Below are 21,070 nucleotides of genomic sequence, written 5' to 3'. Positions count from 1 at the left end.
TCTAGGATATGGATGAAGTGACCCACACATCTTACATACCATTCATAACCAAAAGGTAAGAAAAAAAGCAATTATATCAAAGCTGCCTCTACATACCAACCATGTGCCTATGTAGCTCCTTCAGTCCAATCACAGCAGCGCGTGCAATCAAAACAACATAACTGAAAAAGACCTGGACATTTCAGCAGTCATATCAACAGAACCCTCCTGAAATATTCCTGGTTTCAGGAAAAAAACACTAGTGTACTCATTAAGTGTTGTCATTGTGTAAATGTCAAGATTAATGTCCATATATCAAAATATTATATAATTATTAAAATTATGAGGTTTATACGTGGTATTTTGTAAGATTGTCTTATGTTCTAAGACAAAATAAGTAATATCAAAAATTAAATATGTAGTATGATTTCTTTCAACAATGTGTCAACATGAATTAAACCAGGGTTTATAGTAGGTTTTTCTATGGCATAAAATAATAGAATACTATTTTTATGCTTTACTTCCTCTTTTAGATTTTTCTACAATTAATCCACATTCTTTTTTTTATACTTCACAAACAATCAGTTATTGAATCCCACAGAAGTAAACATGATCATGGTCAAGATGAATACTCTCCCAGAGTTACTGTGGTCAGCTGACCCAATCCTCCTCCTCAAGCACTGGAGATGGATGGGTCCAGAGTGGCTTCAATCCATCCAGGCTGAAGATCAGGCTCCCTAGTTGTAAGCATGCTCTCTGATGACTCACTATTGACCTCTGGGCTGGTGACTTCCCTTAGGATGATCCAGCTGGCAGAGTGCAGAAAGTGATGTGGAGGGTTTGATTCATTCATGTTTATATATATACAAGCTCACCAAGATTCTTGGATGGGACTCATTTCATGCTAAGGAGTGCAAAGACTCATTTGAGTACATTTCCAGAGCAGAGTTCCTGACACAGACTCTAAACTCAATACAGATGCCCAAATTCTGGATAAAATTTATGTAAGCTGGCTGGTAGACCATACATCATTATAATAAAAATGAATTGGATGTCAAATCATGACAGCCAGCTTAGAATCACTGGATGAGTCTGGATGTCCTATGGATCATGAAACTGGGTCCAACAGACCAGAAGTGGCCAAACTCCAGGCCACTGATGAATAGGATTTCTTGGCCCTAGGTGGATAGTAATATTATGTTCTAGTACAGTCATATAAATGCTCCAAAAATGCCAAGGAAATCAATACAATTTCACAGAGTCTTCCTTTCCCACAAAAGCATCATAAAATCATGTTGCAGAAAACTGACAGACATTGTAACAGCTCCAACACCCTAGATAAGGACCCGACCTTAGGCAGTAAAGCAAAAGCCCCTTTGCAAAGGCTAGCACACTGTCCACTCTGTGCTCCAGAGAGTGCTTCAAGGCACAAAAACAGACATGAAGATTACAGGGGAATGTTCCAGAGGCCTCCACTTCTCAAGGGCTAGGATATTGCTCTTTCCATCATCCCTTATGAGTCACTATCCACTTGATGCATAAAATGAAACAGATTCCCCCAAAGGATAAGAAATTGCCTTTCAGAGGGTATTTCTTAGCCGTATCCCAGCAATTTCAGCTGAAAGCCAAGAGAAGAGATGTAAGAAAGACCCCAAGGGAGTTGCTTTGGGACATCATCCGCCAAGAGGGTTTCATTTAAAGTTATTGTAGGTAAAGAGGAAAAGTTAAACATCAGATGGGCTCCTTCCCTGAATCACCCTGTTCTAGTCCCTCAAACGTGAAAACTATAGAACACTTAAAATCCTCTACTAACTTCTTCCTACTTTGGCCTCTAGAATTGCCACCTCGACTGATGCCCTTTCACCTTGAACTACAGCTATAACTTGCTTTGAAGTGCAATATCTCACAGCAGGTAGCATCTTAGAGCTATGAAACATACCTCCTTATCTAACATTGTATGTTCAGAAGATGATAGCTATGTATTTGGGGGAAGAGCTGGAATGGGTTAACTACTTGACTCTACTTCCCAAAATGTAATCCAGGGAATTAGAGACTACCACCAAATTTCTTAGTGGCCTTCTAGTAATTTTCCCTCCTGTCTGCTTCAATTAAGAAACCAACAAAGATTGGGAGAATAAATGTGGAACCCACCAATGCATGGAAATCCCAGGAACAGGACAGGGAGAACTCAAGGTTGGCTTTCAGATTGTTATTGTTAAGACCATTGGTATTCTGGCTTATGGAAAATACAATATGTCTAAATGGCAATAACTCCAGAAAAAAGAAAAAACACAGCTGTGTTCCAGCTACCAGAAACATATTCTTCAAAAAATAGATAGACTCTCATTTCACTGAAGCTTCAAAATAGAACCCTCTGATCTTAGGAGGCTGAAAAGGGGGAAGACAATTAGGAGACAGGATTAAATCACAGGATCATGCAAAGGGCAGAGGGACAGGAAGAACACTGAGGATACACAAGAAAATAATGAGATAAAGAATATGTTCCCTATTCTATCATTCATTGCTTCTCAATATAATATATATTTTGTTCAAATTCCACGGAAATTCTCAGCATCCCCTTTGGAGATTTTGAGCCCAAATCATTATGCATATAAAGAGCAAAAAACTTGAGGGTAGAGACCCAGCTTTACATCATGTGATGGCTTATGACCAGTACCAATTCTTCAGTCTGCCACTTCTTTCCTCTAATATAAAATTCAGAAAGTGATCTCTGAAGGAATAGCTCCTAGATTCCCTTCCAAGTGACTTCTAGTTAGATTCAGCCAGTAGGAGGTGCTGTTGAAAGGTAGGTGGTAAGGATACACCCAAACTATCACTAGTCTTTCTGCTTCACACAATAATATCGCTCTTCCATACTCCACTGACCCACTCTATGCATTACCCTTCCTTGTTCTATCTTCCAATGGCTATTTCTGCCTTGGTTCCAGGGAAGCAATGTCTGCCTTCAAAGATATCATCTCTTTTTTTCTTAGTTCCCCCAGTTTTTGCTCTTGCTTTGCCATCTTTCCTAATTGGCTCTAGCTGTCAACTTGACACAGCCTAGAGTCATCTGAGGGAGTCTCAATTGAGAGACTGTCCAGATCAGATTGGCATGTGGCCATGTTTATAAAAAAATTGTCCTAAATGAAGATTGATAGTGGATGGCCCAGGCCACTGTGGGTAGCACCATCTTTAGGCAGGTGGGCCTGAGCTGTATAAGAAAGCAAGCTAAACATGAATTTGTGAGTGAGCTAGTAAGCAGCATCCCTCCATAGTTTGTGCATCAGTTCCTACTTGAGTTTCTGTCTTGACTTTCTTTACCTTCTTTCATTGATTATGACCTAGAAGTATAAGCCAAGTAAACCTTTTCCTGGTGTAAGTGGTTTTGGTCAGAATTATCATAGCAACTAAAAAGTAAACTAGAACAGAAGTTGTAATGTGGGGCATTGCTGTAATGGACTCAATCATGTTTTGTTGAAGGATTCTGTAAGCATTTAGAACTTTCAGCTGGAAACCACTTTGAGTGCTGTGATTAATGAGCTATTGTTGTGGAATCTTGGAAGATAGGAATGCTGAGAGAAATGCAGACAATGGAGGCCTGGCTTGTGAAGTGTCAGAGGGAAGCAAAGACTCTATCCAGGCCATTCATGTGATATTTTGAACTGAAAAATCTATGCTTTCTGGTCAGCTGGGACTGAATAATCAGCTGTGATTAAGAAAAGACCAGCACCATTAAAGTGAACCCTTCTTTGCTTTACTTGAACAATGGGTGTTGATCAACTGAGAATCATCTATGATTAACAAGATAGTAACATCACTGAGGCAAATTTTTTTTATAGGAAGCATGCCTCAGAGACAGCACACAAAAGCTGTGGTCCAGGAGAAACAGACGTCACCTCAAGTTGGAAGCCATACTTAACAATGTGTGAGAGTCTCCAGTATGGTACAAGCTTTGAAGGTAATACAGATAGAAGATCAGTGGGGTATAGAGATTGGCTGCAACCTGGCAAGCAGCATGTGCCAGGATCTAGCTTTTTAAGTGAGAACAGGAAAGGCCACTGGTAAAGTCACAGCCTATGCTGCAATGGAAACCCCAGAATATTGAGGGTGCCAAACTATGTATGCTAAGGCCAGTAGCAGGTACAAAGCCATCATGAGACTAAGACAAGTAGTGTGTGCTTCAAATGACAGAGCTGGAAAAGTGGGGCTGCCCAAGTCTTTTAGATTCTAGAATATGATAAGTGAATTCCAGGTGCCAGACACTGAGCTATAGAACATGGATTTAATGGATTTACAATACTGAATTTTGCTTTTGCTTTGACCTGGATGGATGGATGGATGGATGGATGGATGGGTGGATGGATGGATGAATGGATGGGTGGGTGGATGGATATACAGATAGATAGACAGACAGACACCAAGCTGAGTTCTACAGTGAAAGTCTAGCCAATATATCTGTCTAATTATAAAATCTGTTAGTCACTGACACGGTGGGTCATGGATTGAGTAGAGGATTGAAAGATTGTTGAGGAATAGAGATTTAAAAGTTGGGGCCAGTAAGGCTTTATAGACCCCCAACATTAAAGGTCATTGCTATTGTTCTTGGTTAACTCTCTAGAACTTGACAATAAGACCCTGTTGCTGAAGATACTACACTTGAGCCATTAAATATGGAGAAACCAAGCTGGTACTGATCTAGAAGCTTCATTCTTACTGCCTGGCTTTCATAGAGCTGGAAGGTATTACACAGACTGCCAGAGGACACAAGCGATTACCATTATTGCCTAACCATGAACTCTGAACTACAATACAATGTTAATATACACCCACTGGTGGAATAGTGACATGAATGTTATGGAAGTAACCAACTGCTGTCTAATTGGGTTTAAAACCTGCTCCACAAGATAAAAACCATATCTGGCACATTATCAAGGCTAGATAGGTCACTGGCCATAAGGGAGAATCCACCACTATTTTGAAGAGTGATCAGCAACTGACAACTGACAAGAGAGGGAATGTTAGTTTTATTTAAGGGTGTTGCTCCTGATAAGTTGACCAAGCTCCATTGGATGGCACCACACCCATCGGTATATGAACAACAAAAATTCATGTCTTACTTTATTTCTTAAAGAGTTTACAAAGTTGAGTGGCCAGGTAAGGGGGTGGGTCTGAGAGGGCTTAAAAGGAGGGAGAGATATGTTCAATTATGTTGTATGGAATTCTCAATTAATGAAAATACTTCTAATTTTCGAGTTTTTGACCTTCTCACTAAATCTTGGCTCATGTACCTTAGGACTTGGAGACAGTAATACTGTCAGCATCAGTCCAAATTCCTGGAAGTTTGCTCTTCCAATTTAGAATCCAGTTCCCAACAGCAGCATATGTATCTCTCTGTGTCTGAGGGGTTTTGATGCCTTGAGACTTCTCTACCTCTATGTGTGCTCAAGGAACTGGAAATGCAGAATATTGTCCCTCCCTTCCCCGCTCTGTCTATTTGTCTGTCTCTGATTCTCTTTCTCTTTCTATCTCCCTCCCTCCCTTCTTCTCTCCCACCCTTCCCCCACAATATATTTGAAGCCTTAGCATCAAGATGGCAGTACAAAGATGAAATCCTTCAGGAAGTGATTAGCTTATGAGGACAAGCCTTTGGATAATGCAGTACTCTCATAAATGAGGGTGAAGGAGCCCTTGGCGCTCCTTTACCCTATGTCTTCCAGTACGTGAGGAAACAGTAACAGAGCACTCTATTGGAAGCAGAAAGCAGGCCTTCAGACACCATATTTGCTAGCAGTTTGACCTTGGGCTTTCCAGTCTCTGTGGCTGGTGAGCAACAGATTCCTGTTATAGATTACCCAGTCTAAGTTATTTCATTATCACAACAGAAACGGCCATAGGCATGGTGAGTGGTAGAACTCTAAAGACCATGAATTGGCAGCAGAGCAAAGCTCCCGCTGCCCATGGTGGTTGCCTGACTTAGGATGGTCTTTTTGTTGGCTATTTCCCATCATTCTCTCATTGCCTCACCAACCTACTGGGGTTTTTAATCTTCAAGTAAATCATGCACTTGAATCATTGCCTTGGTGTCTACATCAGGAAGATTCAAAACCAAACTCGGGGCCTTTTGTATATTTTTTCCTAGTTCCTTATTTTCCATGAAAGAGAAGGAACACAAAGTCTACCCTGTGATGGAGCTGTGGAGGCTTACAAAGTTCCTTTCTCAACAACTAGCACAAGCCTGAGCAATTCTTTCTGCTGGATGGAGAGAAGGCTCCCCCAACCTTCTTTATGGTAAACAGTGGTTGCCAGACACTTGGTTTTTAAGTCTCTGCCTTCCTGTCCATGAAAGGGCAGTCCTATTTGTCTTCTCTGAATGCTTCTGTTGACCATCGGGTCCAAGGAACCAGAGTTAAAACACCTTTTGACTCCAGAGGGAACTGTTCACCCAGCACTTTCGAGCTTCTGGCACATCAAGGAAGAGAGAACAAGAAAACTTGAAGGGTTTGTGTTTCCAGTGAATTCTGGGGGAATGAAATAATGATCTTGGCCCTAACAGCAAAAGACAAAATCTAATTTACATGCTCCAGGCCGTATATGGAAAAATCATTTAAACTGAAACAAGAAAAGTCCAAACTGCAAGTCAATAGTGGCTAACATCACACATCCCAGTGGTATGCGCTGGCCTCTGTTACCAGCTACACTGCTCCAGCATTCCCTGTAATTGAACATATTTGGCCTTCTGTTTTCTGAAGAGCTGTGAGCATCAAGTCTCAAGTGCTATCCTGTGGGTGCCTTGTCCCAGCTTACAGGGTATATTTATCCACAGCTTGTCTCCAGCCATTGTCTCATTTCATGAACTTCTCATCCCTCTCTAACTTCTCCTCATAGTCCAGGCCTTGGAGCTGTCCTTATTTGTAACGTCTTAATTTAGATACAGCCCAGTAGAAATGTATACAATGAGCAGAGGAGAAGGTCTTATTTTAGCCAGAACTGCTGAGGCTGAGAATGGGCTGTCAGCTGAAGAGGGCCAGAGTCTCAAATCTGATGGCCTGGGCCACCCGAGGAGCCTCTGCTTGGAATGAATAACTGACATGCTCCACACAGGGAGATGTTTATGGACACATTCTATGCTTCCTTGGCATCATTATCCATGAAACCCAAGCTGCCCTGGAGACTGTAAGTAAGGCGATGTCCTAAGGATTTAAAAAGATGTCCACAACCAGAACCCCCAGGGCCTTCAGACACGCACATGTGTACACACAAATGCATACATGTTTGCACTAATACACACGTGCACATGCACAAATGAGGAGGGGGGCATTAAAGACAACAAGAAAAAGTGCTAGCACAGATCTACTTGAAGACCTAAGAGAGAGAAGTCAGTGCAAGACCCCAAGAGCAGATGGAAAAGAAGCCAGCCGTCTGTCACTTTACCACCTCAGTTTGGTGCAGACTATTGTCACCTCCAAATAAATTGCTATAGCTTTGAAATTCAGTGTTTATATTGTACACGTTTCTGCTCTTGGCCGTGTGTTTCACTCTTAAATCTCGGTTAAACACAGAAAGTTCTTTGTGCAGCTATTCCCAGACTTTCTCAATTCACCGTGCCTGTAATGTCTCAGTGACTTTTATGCATTACCTCTAGGTTAAAAGTTGGACTTACTCAGTAGTTAAGTGCAAACAACTTCATAAGTATTTATATCCTGACAACTTAATAGTCATTGGGGGAAATATACACAAATAGAAATAAATACTATTTTATTTCATCCTTAATTATTGACTTATAGCATGTGTGCACCTGTTGACTATTCCCTAAGTTCTCCAACCTTGGAATCAGATGGAATACAGCCTGTGCTTCTTGATCTATTGCAGAGCTTGTGTAAGTCCTATAATGTGACTTCCGACCACTTGGCTTTACTAAAACACAATCCCATTGAGACACATTGTACTATGTAACACTGGCTCAGTTGTGTGGAATCTGTCAAGGATAGTGCCTCCCTCAAAGGTGTTTAAAAGCCAGTATAGTTTCTGTGATGTCGCTGTGCACCATGGGTTGGTTGCATTTGAGTGCAGTTTAAGAACCATGGTTTGTGGAATCATTTATCCAAGACTTTCTTACATAAGCATATGTGTATGTGTATACACATGTGTGCTTTGCTGCTAGAGCAAATATAAAGTCAATCATAAAAATACATTACAAAGTATGGGAAGCGTAAAACTAAGAGGATAATTATGGCTACTTCTAGGTGACAAATATTAAGATGATATGAGATAATTATGGCTACTTCTAGGTGAGAAATATTAAGAGGATATGAGATCTAGGGATATTTTGCTTTATTTTAATTGTTAGATTTCTAGAGAAAAAATTGTCTTATATATTGTCTATTTTACTATAAGAAATAGTTACAAAGGGCAATTTCAATTAAAACTACCTATGGCATATGGTGCAATCTGGCATGGACCAGGGTGGGAAGGTCTCCTTCACTCCATCCCAACCACCTATGATCCCTCCTCTGGCTCTGAAGCTTCTTCCTACCTAACCACCATATGTGTCCCAGCCCACAGCAGCATAGAAAGACAGCATCACCCCCTCTGAACACCTACAGCCACACCCCCACCATGAGAGCTAGCCCTGTCCAGTCTAATCATCACATGGAGCTTTACCCAGAGGCATAAACCACAATGGATGTGAGCATGCACACATGCAAACCACCACCACCACACACACACACACACACACATCCCTGCATGTATCCTCTCCTTTGCCTTGGGTGCCCTGTTCAACCAAGCTAGCACCAAAAGCTCTGCCTGGAAGACCTTAACCTGACTCACTTCAGCCAGCTCAAGTCTCCCTCAGTCTTCTCAGTCTACTCCACACCTCCAGCTTCCATCCAGGTAGACTAGAAATGTATATTAGAAGATACAACCGATAAGTCAACTCAAGATTCCCAGATCTTATACACCAACACAACACCAACAACAACAACAAACAATCAATATGAAAAATCAAGCCAATATGTCTTCTTCCACACAAAAATAAATCATCAGTTCTATAATAATGCCCTCCAGGCAGGACAACTTAGACAAAATTCAAGACTCAGAATTCAAACAAACAATTACAGACATGGTCAAAGAATGCAGAGAACCTAAAGATGACACAAACACCTGAATGATCCAGGAGTACACAGAAATAAGCTAGCACCCTAAGCCACAAGCAACCAAAAATATACAAAAGTAGAAATTAAGAAAGAGATAGAAATATTAGATAAACCTTAAAGCAAAATGAAGACAGAAATTAAAAATTTAACTACTCAAATAAAAAGTTCCATGGATAACCTCATCAATAAAATGGGTCGTAGGTTAAACAGAATATTCAGGATTAAACAGAAGATAGGGGAACTGGGTCATTCACACACAAAAACTGATGCATTTTTATATACATCCATACACATACATATATATGCATATATATGCATGCAAGCCCCCAAGAGAAACTCCAGACAACATACAATTAAAACACTAGAATCAAGAAAGGATAGTAAAAGCTGCTAGAGAGAAGAACTAAGTCTCATGTAAAGGCAGAGCCATAGAACAACAGCTGAGTGTGTAATGGAAGTTTTTAAAGCCAGAAGGGCCTGTAAAGATGAATTACAACCTCACAGATATCACAAAATTAGAGACAATAAAAGGAGACTCAACTATAGATATAAATAACATTCAAAAACACTTAAGTAGGTACATTCAATGTAATTTGAATAAACTTATAACCAACAATGAGACTGAAGCAGGAATAAAATGTCTCCTAACCAAAATACCCAGGACAAGATGGGTGCATTGCAGAATTCTACAAGCTCTTCAAAGAATAACTAACATCAATACCACTTGAATTGTTGCACAAAACAGAATGGAGGAAAATCCACTGTGGGGCTGGAGAGATGTCTCACATTATGGCTCAGTGGATTAGAGCACTACCAAATGGAATTCAAGGTCACACCAAAAAGATCAGTTACCACAATCAAGTTAAGCCTCATTTCAGGTGTACAGTGATAGTTATATATTTAAAAATCAATAAACAAAATTTATTATATAAATGATCTCAAAGATGGAAATCACATGATCATCTCAGATACAGAAAAGACCTTTGACAAAATCTAACATTTCTCTATGATAAAAGTCATGGGGAGGGCTAGGAACGGAAGGGGTACACTTCAACATTATAAAGCCTGCCTATCATAAACCTGTAACCAAATCATCCTACTGGAGAAATGTTCAGAGCTTTGCCACTTAGATGAGCAACAACACAAGAGTATTCTTCCAACTTCTATCCAATACAGTGCTTGCCATTTTAGTCAGAGAACTAACTATACAAGAGAAGAAAATTAAAGCTACACAAATAGGAAAAAGGATGTAAATATCCCTATTTGCAGTTGATATGACCCTAGATATCACAGATCCTAAGACTCTACCAAAAAAAATTCTCAGAGCTGTTAAATACTGAGCCAAGTGGTGGAATACAAAATTAACACATTAAAAAGCAGTAGGGTTTATATATATACCAATGACAAGCACGCTGAAACAGAAATCAGTGAAATAATCTCATTCACAATCGTCAAGCAAAACAATAAAAATCTGAGAATAAATTTAACAAAGGAAATGAAAGATGTCCTCAATGAAGGTCAAGACACAGAAGGAAAAAATTAAAGGAGAACAGCAGATGATGGAAAGAGTGCCACAGGTTAGAAAGTTAATATTGTGAAAATAGTCACCCTACCAAAAGCAATCCACAAATGCAGTACCCCCCAAGGAAGATTCCACTAATTCTTTACAGACATAGAAAAAATTTAAAATGATATGAAAACACAAAGAAACAAAGGTAGACAAAGCAATCTTGGAAACTCTGTACTGAGTGAGGTATCACCATACCTGAGTTCAAGTTATACATGGAGCCACAACAATGAAAGCATTATGCCACCAAACACACACATAGAAAGGAAAGGAAAAGAAATCCTAGATACAAACCCACACAACTCTAGCTTCACTTGCAAAAAAAAAAAAAAAAAAAAGAACATCGTTAACAAATGAAGCTGAGAAGCCTGGATATCAACATGCAGAAGAATGAAAGTAGATATACCCCTTACAGTTATAAAACTCAACTCCAAATGGAGCAAAACACAAAATGCCAGGCCCAGTCCCCTGATGCTGCTAGAGGAGACAGTAAGGACCACACTTTCATAGGCAGGCATAGGTACAGATTCTGCATAAGACCCTCCCAGCTCAAGAAATAAGGCCAGCAATCAACATATGGGATCTCAAGAAACTAAAATGCTTCTCGATAGCAGAGAAAGCTGTTAATTGAGGGAAGAGGCTGCCAAGAGGATGGAGAAAATATTTGCCAGCTATACATCTGATAGACAGTAACTAGAATATACAAGGGACTCAAAAAACTAAACTCCAAGAAAACAAACAACCCAATTAAAAAATAGGCTGTGGAACTGAACAGAGGGTTCTACAAAGCAGAGACACAAATGGTTAGGAAACATTCTTCAAAGCTTTCAATAGCTGAGCTCATCACGGAAATGTAGAGTCAAACTAGTTTTAAGAGTCTATCTCACCCAAGCCAGAATGACCATCAGAATACAAGTGATGAAACATGCTGACTTGTATGTGGGTAAAGGATAACCTCTCTACACTGCTGATGGGAGCACACACTGATGGAGGTGAACATGGAAGTTCCTAAGAAGAAACAGAACTACTATACAACTCAACCTTATCACTCCTTGGGATATACTCAAATTTATATCCTACAGATACACTTGCTATTTGTGTTCTTTGCAATTCTATTCACAATATCTAGAAAATGAAATAAACCTAGATATCCATCTATTGATGGGTTGATAAAGTGTGGAACACACACAATGGAATTATATTCAACTATAAATAAAAATGAAATTTACAGGTCAATGGATGGAACTGAATGGGATTACAATGAGCAATTTAAACAAGGCCTATAAAGACAAACACCACATGTTCTCTCAAATGTATAGATCCTAGTATTGACTCTAGTTTTGAGTTTAACTTGGATTATCTATGGAAGCCAAGAAACTAGAAAGAGGCATTTGGAAGACTTCCTCTAAGGGATGGGAGTGTCACATAGGTAAAATGAGGGTGATTGAGGAATACTGTTCAAACAGGAAAGGGAGTTGGGGAAGGGGAGATGAAAAAGAGGGCAGGAGACAGTTAATCTAAATAAACAAGCTATGAAAAAGTCACCTGGAAAGCAATCCAGTTGCCCAATTTTTTAAAAATTTAGAGGCAAACACCCCATTAGAGTACATAATGATGACCCTAGAAGTAATGAGACCCTAAACAAAAACCATAGTGACAGATAAGGGATACCTCCATAAGAACTGTTGGCCAGCAATGGCCCCAGAATGCCACAAAACAATAAAGGCTCTTGCCATTTCACCATCACCAGTAGTTGATATGACTTTATTGCTAAAACCACCACACACCATGGATGCAAGATTTAGAGAAATCTAGCTGAAACTAAGCTGGGAACTGCATGCTGCTGCCTAGCCTGTAGAGTGCCAGCACTATTCAGACTGCAGGGACAGTAACAGACCAGACTTCTTACCCAGTTGTGAACTCTCTGAACTACAATACTGTGGTAGTTTGAATACGGTTGGTCCAGAGAGTGGCACTATCAGGAGGTGTGACCTTGTTGGAGTGAGTGTAGCCTTGTGGGAGAAGGTGTGACCTTGTTGAAGGAAGTGTGTCACTATGAGGGTGGGCACTCAGACCCTCCTCTTAACCACATGGGAGTCAGTCTTCTAGTGGCCTTCAGGTGGAGATGTAGAACACTCAACCCCTCCTCCACCATGCCTACCTAGATGCTGCCTTACTCCAGCCTTGATGATAATGAACTGAACCTCTGAACCAGTCCCACTTAAATGTCCTTATGCAAGTTGGCTTGATCATGGTGTCTGTTCACAGCAGTAAAATCCAAACTAAGACAAACACCAACTTTCCAGGCAAGATGTGCCCACTGCTGCATCAATGGCATGACTGTAGTGGAGGTAACCAATGACTCTATAATTATCTGAGGACCACTCCACAAGAGGCAACACATGCCAACTACTATAAACCTGAAAAGAATTCTCCTGACTGACAGGTTTGGTACCCCCCCCCCCAGAGAGGGAATGACCTATGGCTATTTGGATAAACTAACAAAGACTCAAATATCTATGCTTATAAGCACAAAGAAAGGCTACTATTCAACTCACTAGGCTCAACAACATCGCATGAGTGAGAGCAGAAAGAATGTAAGAGCCAGAAGACAGGAAGAGGGTTGTAAGATGCCATCTTCCAAGTAGGAAGTGAACACATGACAGCAGTGTTCATTGGTGCTGGGCCTGAATGAACTGGGTCTGCCCAATAATCAGCTATGGATGGGGGTGGTTCTCATGGGCATTAGCACTTACTGCTGAATTATGGCAACTAAAGATCTTGAGAGACAGGGAGGCATAGTATCCATGTGTGTAAGTAACCACTGATGTCCCTCCAAGCTCTAAGAGGTAGTTTCAAACCTAGGGTCACACTGATGGTCCTTCTAAACTCTGTAGGACACAAAACAAGACATGAATATAGTAAAGAGATTTGTATGGAGTGAGAGGGATAATGGGGATAACCCAAAATGCATTATAAACATGTATGAAATCTCAAAGAACAAATTTATTAATACAAATACCATTTTACTTATAGCCACATCAAAATGACGTTGAACCCTGTTCAGAAAGTATCAGTCCCAAGCTTCAGTGAAGGGGATGTACTTCCTGAAGGAGCCAGCTAGGAACTGTGGGGACCCCACGAATGCATGGGGACCTCTCCTCACTCACAGATTTATAACAGCATGTCCCTTTTCCATATCATTCCTTCCTTTCTCATTTCCTACAAGAGACTCTCAAGAGGTAACAGTCAGTCAGAATCACCTGCTGCCTTTTCAAAACTGAACCCATCTCATCACCACATTCTATTCCCTTCACCATTTCCCACCGAGGAAGAGGATATCTCTTTGGTGGCTCTGTGGCTTGCAGGCTCCCTGCCAAAGACTACATTCCCCAGCCTTCTTTTTACCTGATGGAGTTATGTGGAGCCCACCAGTGACTAAAAGGGGTAGACAATTCAGTTCTAAGTTCAGATCCAGGGAACACACACACACATGCTATAACCAAACAGGTCTGACCACCCTCATTCAGTTCCTTTATTCCATCTATCACTCTGCATCTTTGCAAAGCCATTTCTTTTGGCTAGAAATTCTCTGTGGGAATGGTTCCAGAGGTGAGAAGAGGAAGCCACACTCCTTGAGAGATAACAGAGGAGAGTCACAGAATGAGAAAGTATGAGAAAGAAGAGCCGGAACAAAAATCAAACATTTAAATATGAATAGAAATGAGAAACAGTTAGTATATAAAATCGCCAGGATACAGCCTTTAGTAACGGTTCTGTTGTGTACCTGGTATTGACACTGCTGCCGCATCCTCGTCACCAACTATGAAGAACCTCAAGAGAAGCGGGATAATTGCCCCAGACTCCTAAGACATCAGAGCTTATCCATTGAGCTCAGGGATAGGTCTAAGAGTCATAGATACTGATCCTATCTCAAATGTCCTTCAGGTCGGTGGCCATCATCCTTCAGTGCATAAGACCATTTAGATGAGAACTATGGTTCAGAACTCCCTTAATACCTAAAATCCCCAAGATACTCAGATCTGAAAGATGAAGAAAGACATGAGGTGCAGGCAGAAAGGGAAAGATCTCACAGACAGATCCAGCCCTCAGGCTTCATCCTCTCTTCTCTATGGCAATCTTTGGCAAACTGAGTCCCTTTCTCAGAGGCCAAGGAGAGACCTTCTTAATCCCCAAGAAGAAACTAAAAATCTTACTCTGTTTTGACCCTCACATAGTAATTAACTTTTCAGAACAGGGCTCAGGGGATCGTTGAGCTGTAGAGCATTCAACAATCAAGAGCCTGCATGGAAATCTGAATGCATTCCACCTTGGCCCACAGTAAGAGAGTCAGACAGGGCCCTCCGCCCTGTGCCCTAGTCATTCAGCTCCTGGGTGCTGCTGTCCCAGCCATGTTGAAGGCTGTACGCTTTTGAGTAATTTATTCCACAGGTTTGTTGTTTGTTGCCAGAGGCACATGTCGTAAATGTTTCAATGCCTTAACTTTTGATGAGCTTTCTTTAGAAATAACTGTCCCCAGGGTGGTACACAGAACAGTAAATTAACACCTGTCTGTCCATGTGCCTCCTCCTGGCCCAGGTCCCCTTAGTTTCAGGGTTTCCCCATAAAATATTCATGGCCTAGGACATCACAGGTAGAGCCAGACATGGCTGGGGGATGGGTCCTGCAACCACATTTAGTAAATATTTGGGTGACAAGTTTTAGGAGGTAACTCCTGCACCTATTTAAATAGGATTTTGTTTTAAAGTCCCCCATCCCCACACCCACTCTCTCTTCTCTATGTCACTTACATAAATATTCTTAACTGCTCAATGGCTTGGGAATAGTCTGAATAAGTGATTCTTTAATGTATCCATTCATAATATCAGTGGTGAGCATTCTTGTGTTTCCTCCAAATGTTTAACTCTCTAGTTTCTAATGATCTCCCACCGTGGCATCCAGGCCAGGTCCCAGATATGCATGGTCTGTGGCTACAGAGTTTAGAATCAGATCAACATATTGACTGGTTTTTTTATACCAGTATTCTGACACATGCTCTCAGACCTATCCTTTCTGTGATACCCAACCCCCTCACCCCACCACACGCATCTCTGCTCCCTGCTGGAGGGTATTGATTTCTAAAACCCAGAATGACCTCTTGACTGACCTGTGCTTATACTGTACTAGTGGAAGGTTCTGGCAGAAATCTGGAGCCTTGGGAGTTTTGAGGTAATTCTTCCCAGTGCTCTCTCTGCTGTTAACTATGTCTTCAGGGGGGGCTGCCCTCCCTGCAGGGTTCTAGTTCCCATTGGGTTGGTCATGACTCCAGGTTCTGATGGTGCCACCCTACTTTTTGTCCTTCCAGCAGGAAGTGGTGGCCACTCCCAACTGCTGCTAATCTCTCCTCACCTCAGGGTCCCCTGTTTGCCTCAGCACCTCTCCTAACACCTTTACAATTAGTTCCTGTGTTATGGTCCTCTCCACTGCTCTATGTAGAATGAGTTTGCTTCTGGACTATACCAGAATACAAAGTTTATTTAAGAAAAGGATGCTTAGGCTAAGTTTAGAAGGACTTGGGTGAACTTCCACCCAGTCTTAGTGATATGAAAGTTTTTAAGGTGATGGGTTGATGAGACACCGCATCATGGCACCACCAGCAAAGACAATCACCAACTCTCAGCAGGGCAGAGGCTCTAATGTCCAACTTCCCCGTGTGATAAAAGGGGCAAAGGAGAGCCTCAGTAGGGGCATGGTGACAGTGTTGTCAGTCCAGGCTCTGACTTGGACTGTGCTAACCTCTTGGCCTCCCTATGCTGGCCCTCCACGAAAAGGATACATCGTTAGCACTTTATTATAATATGGACAAGTCATTTCAAATGAGCGCCATTGTAATATGATATTCATTGTTGTTGGGGAAAGTTATTGTTTTTATTAATCAATGGATATAGCTAATAATGTACTTAAAGATGAAAGATGATTTTTTTTCTTCTAAGATCAAGGACAAGAGAATTCCATTCTTACTCTTTTTATCCAACATCATGTTGATCAGTGGAGTAGATCTGACTGTCTACATCAGACATTTATAGTAGGTTAATTTTTAAGAGAATGTCAAAACAATTCAATAAGTAAAATATTCCTTTACTAGACAACAGAGTATCCATAAGCAAGAAATTCATTTAGATTCTCTATATCACATAAAAAAATTAACCCAAATGTTCATAAACCTATGTATGTGTAAGCATTAAAACTTAAAGCTCTTCATGACATTGAGTTAGGCAATAATTTTTAAAATAAGGAACATTTGATAAATCTGTGTGTCATCTTAGCACAGGGCCATGCTAATCTTCTCTATATCATTCCAGTTATAGAATGTGTGTGTATTGCTGAAGCGAGCACTAGGCAATGATTTCTTACACAATGATACAAAAGTACAACTGACAAAAGAAAAAAATAGATAACATATGATTCAAATATAAAAATCAATAAAATAAAACATAAACTACATTATCTGATACAGAACTACCCTCCTGAATATACAAAAACAAAACCCATAATTTTATAGAAAACCCAATTACCATATTTTTAAATAGGTGGAGGATTTAATCAGACAATTTACTAAAGAAGTCATAGAAATGTCCAATCACATAGAAGCAGATGTTTGGCATCATTACTCATTAAAGAAATGCAAATTGAAACAGCAATGAAATACCACTTCCTATCAGTATGGTAAGTAAAGTTAAAGCACACATGGTACCTGTATGATGTGGACGGGCCATAGCCACTTACCACAAGGTTGGAATATATAAAATAATGCATCCACCTTGGAAAATAACATCTTCAAAATACCAAACACAAACTTAACATATCACCCAGTAATCCTATTTAGATATATACACATATATGAAAATATAAATGCATAGCTAAATAAAAATCAGACACCAATCTTCATAGCATGAGAATTTATAATTAATTGGAAAAATGAAGACCACTCAAACATCTATCAATCAATGGTAAATAAAATGAACCAATGCCAAGCATGGGACACTGTTTAGCAATAAAAGCAAATGAGATGCTGATATAAGCTATGATGTGGGTCACTTTCCAAAGTGAGAAGCTAAACATGGCATGTTAAGTGATTCCATTTGCAGGAATCTTCCAGAACAGCAGATCTCAAGACACGGGGGAAAAAAAAGTTAATTATTTTCCACAGCTTGGCAACTGGGTATGGTGACATTTTTAAAAACATTATTCAAGGTTTTGTTCTGTTTCGTATTGCTTTGCTTTGTGGTGCTGAGGAGTGAACCTTGGGACCTGTACATTTTAGACAAGCATTCCGATGAGCTATATTCCCAGCTGGGTACAGGATTTCTAGTTGGAACAATAAGACTGCTTTGAAGATGCATTGTGGAGAACAGCTGCAGAAATCCATGCTGGTATTGAAAGCTACTGAACTGTATGGGTGAGTTTTAGGCTCTGCTTTGTTTTCTGGTATTTAAAGACTAGGTCTTGTGCAGCTCAGGCTGACCTGGAGCTCATTAAACACTGGAGGAAGGTGACCTCCAACTCCTAATCCTCCTGCCTCTGCCTCCCAAATCTGTATGTGTCACTAGGTCCAGATCGAACCAGGGTGGACGTTAAAGTATGAGAATTAAATCTCCACTTTAAATGTACATGATATGTTCAAAATTTTTAAATGAAGAGAAAAAAAAAAAAACAGTGGGCCTTTGAGTTAAACAGAACCAATGGCTGGCTCCCTGACAAAGAACTATGCGATCTTAGCAAGTTCCCTGTGCCAATTTGAGCCTCAGTAAGCAGGGAGAGTTTTTAATCACTCCAGAGGAAGGTGGGTCTGGGCAAAAGATGGAGTCTCAGAGTACCCATGAGGTGGCTGTCCGGGTGAACCACTGGGGTAAGAGAAGGGTATCCAAGCCCAGCTAGACCTTGGTTCCTAACTCCAGTCTGCTCCTTAGATGCCTGCCATAGTCACCTCATACTCCTGATGCCCCAGTGCATGTTCTGCAGTGAGGGCTGACCACAACTCTTTCCTCCAGACAAGAGGAGCATCCTCTCCATAGATATAAATGCAGCAACATGTCCACCATTACTACCACCCATCAATGGTTAGATTTATAGCAAAGGAAGAAGCAGTTACAATATTATCAGAGTTAAAAGAACATGAGAAGGATCCTGACAATCAAGCACGGGCCATGTTTATCCACACTGTGCACTGGGAAACTCATTTCCTCCCATTGCCCATAAGGCATTAGATGCCTTGAACTTTGCATTCTCAACAGGGTAATGAAAAGAGATGCTGAATGCTACAACATAAACATATGCATCATTCATAATGCATTCAGATGTTTTTAAATTATTCATAGTTCCCGAAAGTCATTTGACCTATCACGCATATATATTCAAGCAATATTTATATTAGAACCACAGCCCCACTGTACACAATTCCAGCTCATTCGTATTCCCGTCTATGGAATTAAAATTAAATGAGTCAGGGGCTGCAGAGATGGCTCCACAGTTAAGAGCACTTCCTCATCTTCTAGAGGAACCAAGTTGGATTCCCAACACCCACATCAGGCAGTTCACAACCACATGTAACACCAGCTCCAGGAGGGCCAGACACCTCTGGCCTCTGAAGGCACCTGCATTCACACACATGTCCACACGTATTTGTAATTAAAATAGTAAGGAATTGTTTTTAAAAATTTAATGAGCCACTGGTTCAATAAAAGTTATATGTGATTTCCATAAAATTATTCATTGTATATTGTTCTGTGGTAAGAAAGACAGTTGCACAGAGTTGCAGTGATAATTAGTCTTCTGAGACCAAATTCACTATTCTACAAATAATTGATGTTCTTGGGCTCTCTCTTAGTATAAAGAAGGAAAAAAAAATAACAGACCCTGACCCCCTTCTATCTAAGTCTTATTTTCTCTCTCTCTCTCTCTTTTAATGCTAGTATTCTGGGCTCAAAAACACCACATTCTTCTGTTTTCATATTTGCATAAATTTGCATGTTAACATGAATGGTTGCAACTTAAAGAATATAAAATATAATGAAATTTGAATTTATATCCAGGATGAAGAAAAGACACATTGAAAAACAACAGATTTTTCACTCTTGTTGATTTTTTTTCCCCCAGAAATCAGATTTAGGAATGATACAAACACAGGATTTTGATTTAAAATCAGGGTGGCACTCAGAGACAGGTACTGCCAAGGAGGACCCCCTCCACCCCCGACACACACACACACACACACACACACACACACACACTCATATACACCAAGTGTTTTCACAAATCACTACAATTCCTTAAGTTCAGAAAGAGGACATGCTTAACACTGCATTCTTCCTGTGGCCTACCCAGAAGAATGAAATGTACGAACACCATGTAACTAACTCAAGCAAATACAGGCATGCATTTGCCCCTGTTGGGTCCTAAGGACCATTTTCTGCTTTATCCTTTGATTTCCCCAGTGCATTCAGAGGACAGTGTGGCGAGATGGTTAAATGCAGAGGCAAAGGTCAGAACTCTTGGCATAGTCACATGTATTGGCTGTGAGACTACTAGACACTGACATCCTCTTTAGTTATGCCTTTTCTTCATCAGCTTTCCTCCTCATATCATTTACCAGCCTTGTAGATTTTTCACGAGGATAAATGTGAAGACAGCGCACTTAGGACAGCGGCTGGTGGGGAACAAGAATCCAGGGAGGGTGTAGTGTAGTGTAGTGTAGTGTAGTGTAGTGTAGTGGGGACTTAGGAAATGCTGTCCACAGGATGGCCTTGAGATGGGTTTTCTCTTCTCTGACATGCTCTCCCATTTTGTCCACACAGTAGTACCACAAGGACCTCAGTGGATCTACTTGCCATGACAGCCTGTTCCCAAGGGACTCCAGCTACAGGAGGATCACAGACATCAAGCACTCATTCCATCCTATGCGAGCTCACTCTTTTTGCTGCCAGTGTCCCATTATTAAGATTCCCAAATAGCACAACAGGCACTAACAGCAGCAAAGGCTATGCGCAGCCCCTCTCACCTCATCATCCTCAGGTGAATTTGCTTCCAGCTTCTGAACCGCTGACTTGCCACTCTCCTTTAACAGTTTCTCTCGTACTTTGGTTTCATATTCAGGCCGAGAGTGTTCCTACACCAGAGAGTCAGTAAACAGAGTTAGTAAACAGGAAGGAGGGTGACCTGGGCCTGTGCATGAGAACCAGACACCACAAATACATCAAACTGGGTTTAGGAATGGACACTATCAGACATGAATTGCCACGTGACACAATTACAAGGACTCTATAGCAAGGACACAATGTTGTGAGACACAGGACACTTATTGTCACACTGA

General features: G+C 40.7%; 1 protein-coding gene and 1 non-coding gene across 7 annotated transcripts in view; both read right to left on the bottom strand.

The window, feature by feature from the left end:
- Positions 1 to 21,070, bottom strand: part of Ano2 (anoctamin 2) — a 349,715-nt gene that overhangs the window by 138,622 nt on the left and 190,023 nt on the right. For all 6 annotated transcript variants that reach the window (NM_153589.2, NM_001364562.1, XM_006506117.3 and 3 more), the window contains one exon: positions 20,759 to 20,866. In NM_153589.2, the coding sequence (NP_705817.2) occupies positions 20,759 to 20,866 (108 nt within the window). The remainder of the gene's footprint in view (positions 1 to 20,758; positions 20,867 to 21,070) is intronic.
- Positions 16,988 to 17,097, bottom strand: Gm24947. The gene has a single exon (XR_003956555.1). It is a non-coding gene; the product is annotated as a U6 spliceosomal RNA (small nuclear RNA).

This window comes from Mus musculus, chromosome 6, assembly GCF_000001635.26.
Source record: "Mus musculus strain C57BL/6J chromosome 6, GRCm38.p6 C57BL/6J".
NCBI lineage: Eukaryota > Metazoa > Chordata > Mammalia > Rodentia > Muridae > Mus > Mus musculus.
This window is presented reverse-complemented; position numbering and strand designations above follow the sequence as displayed.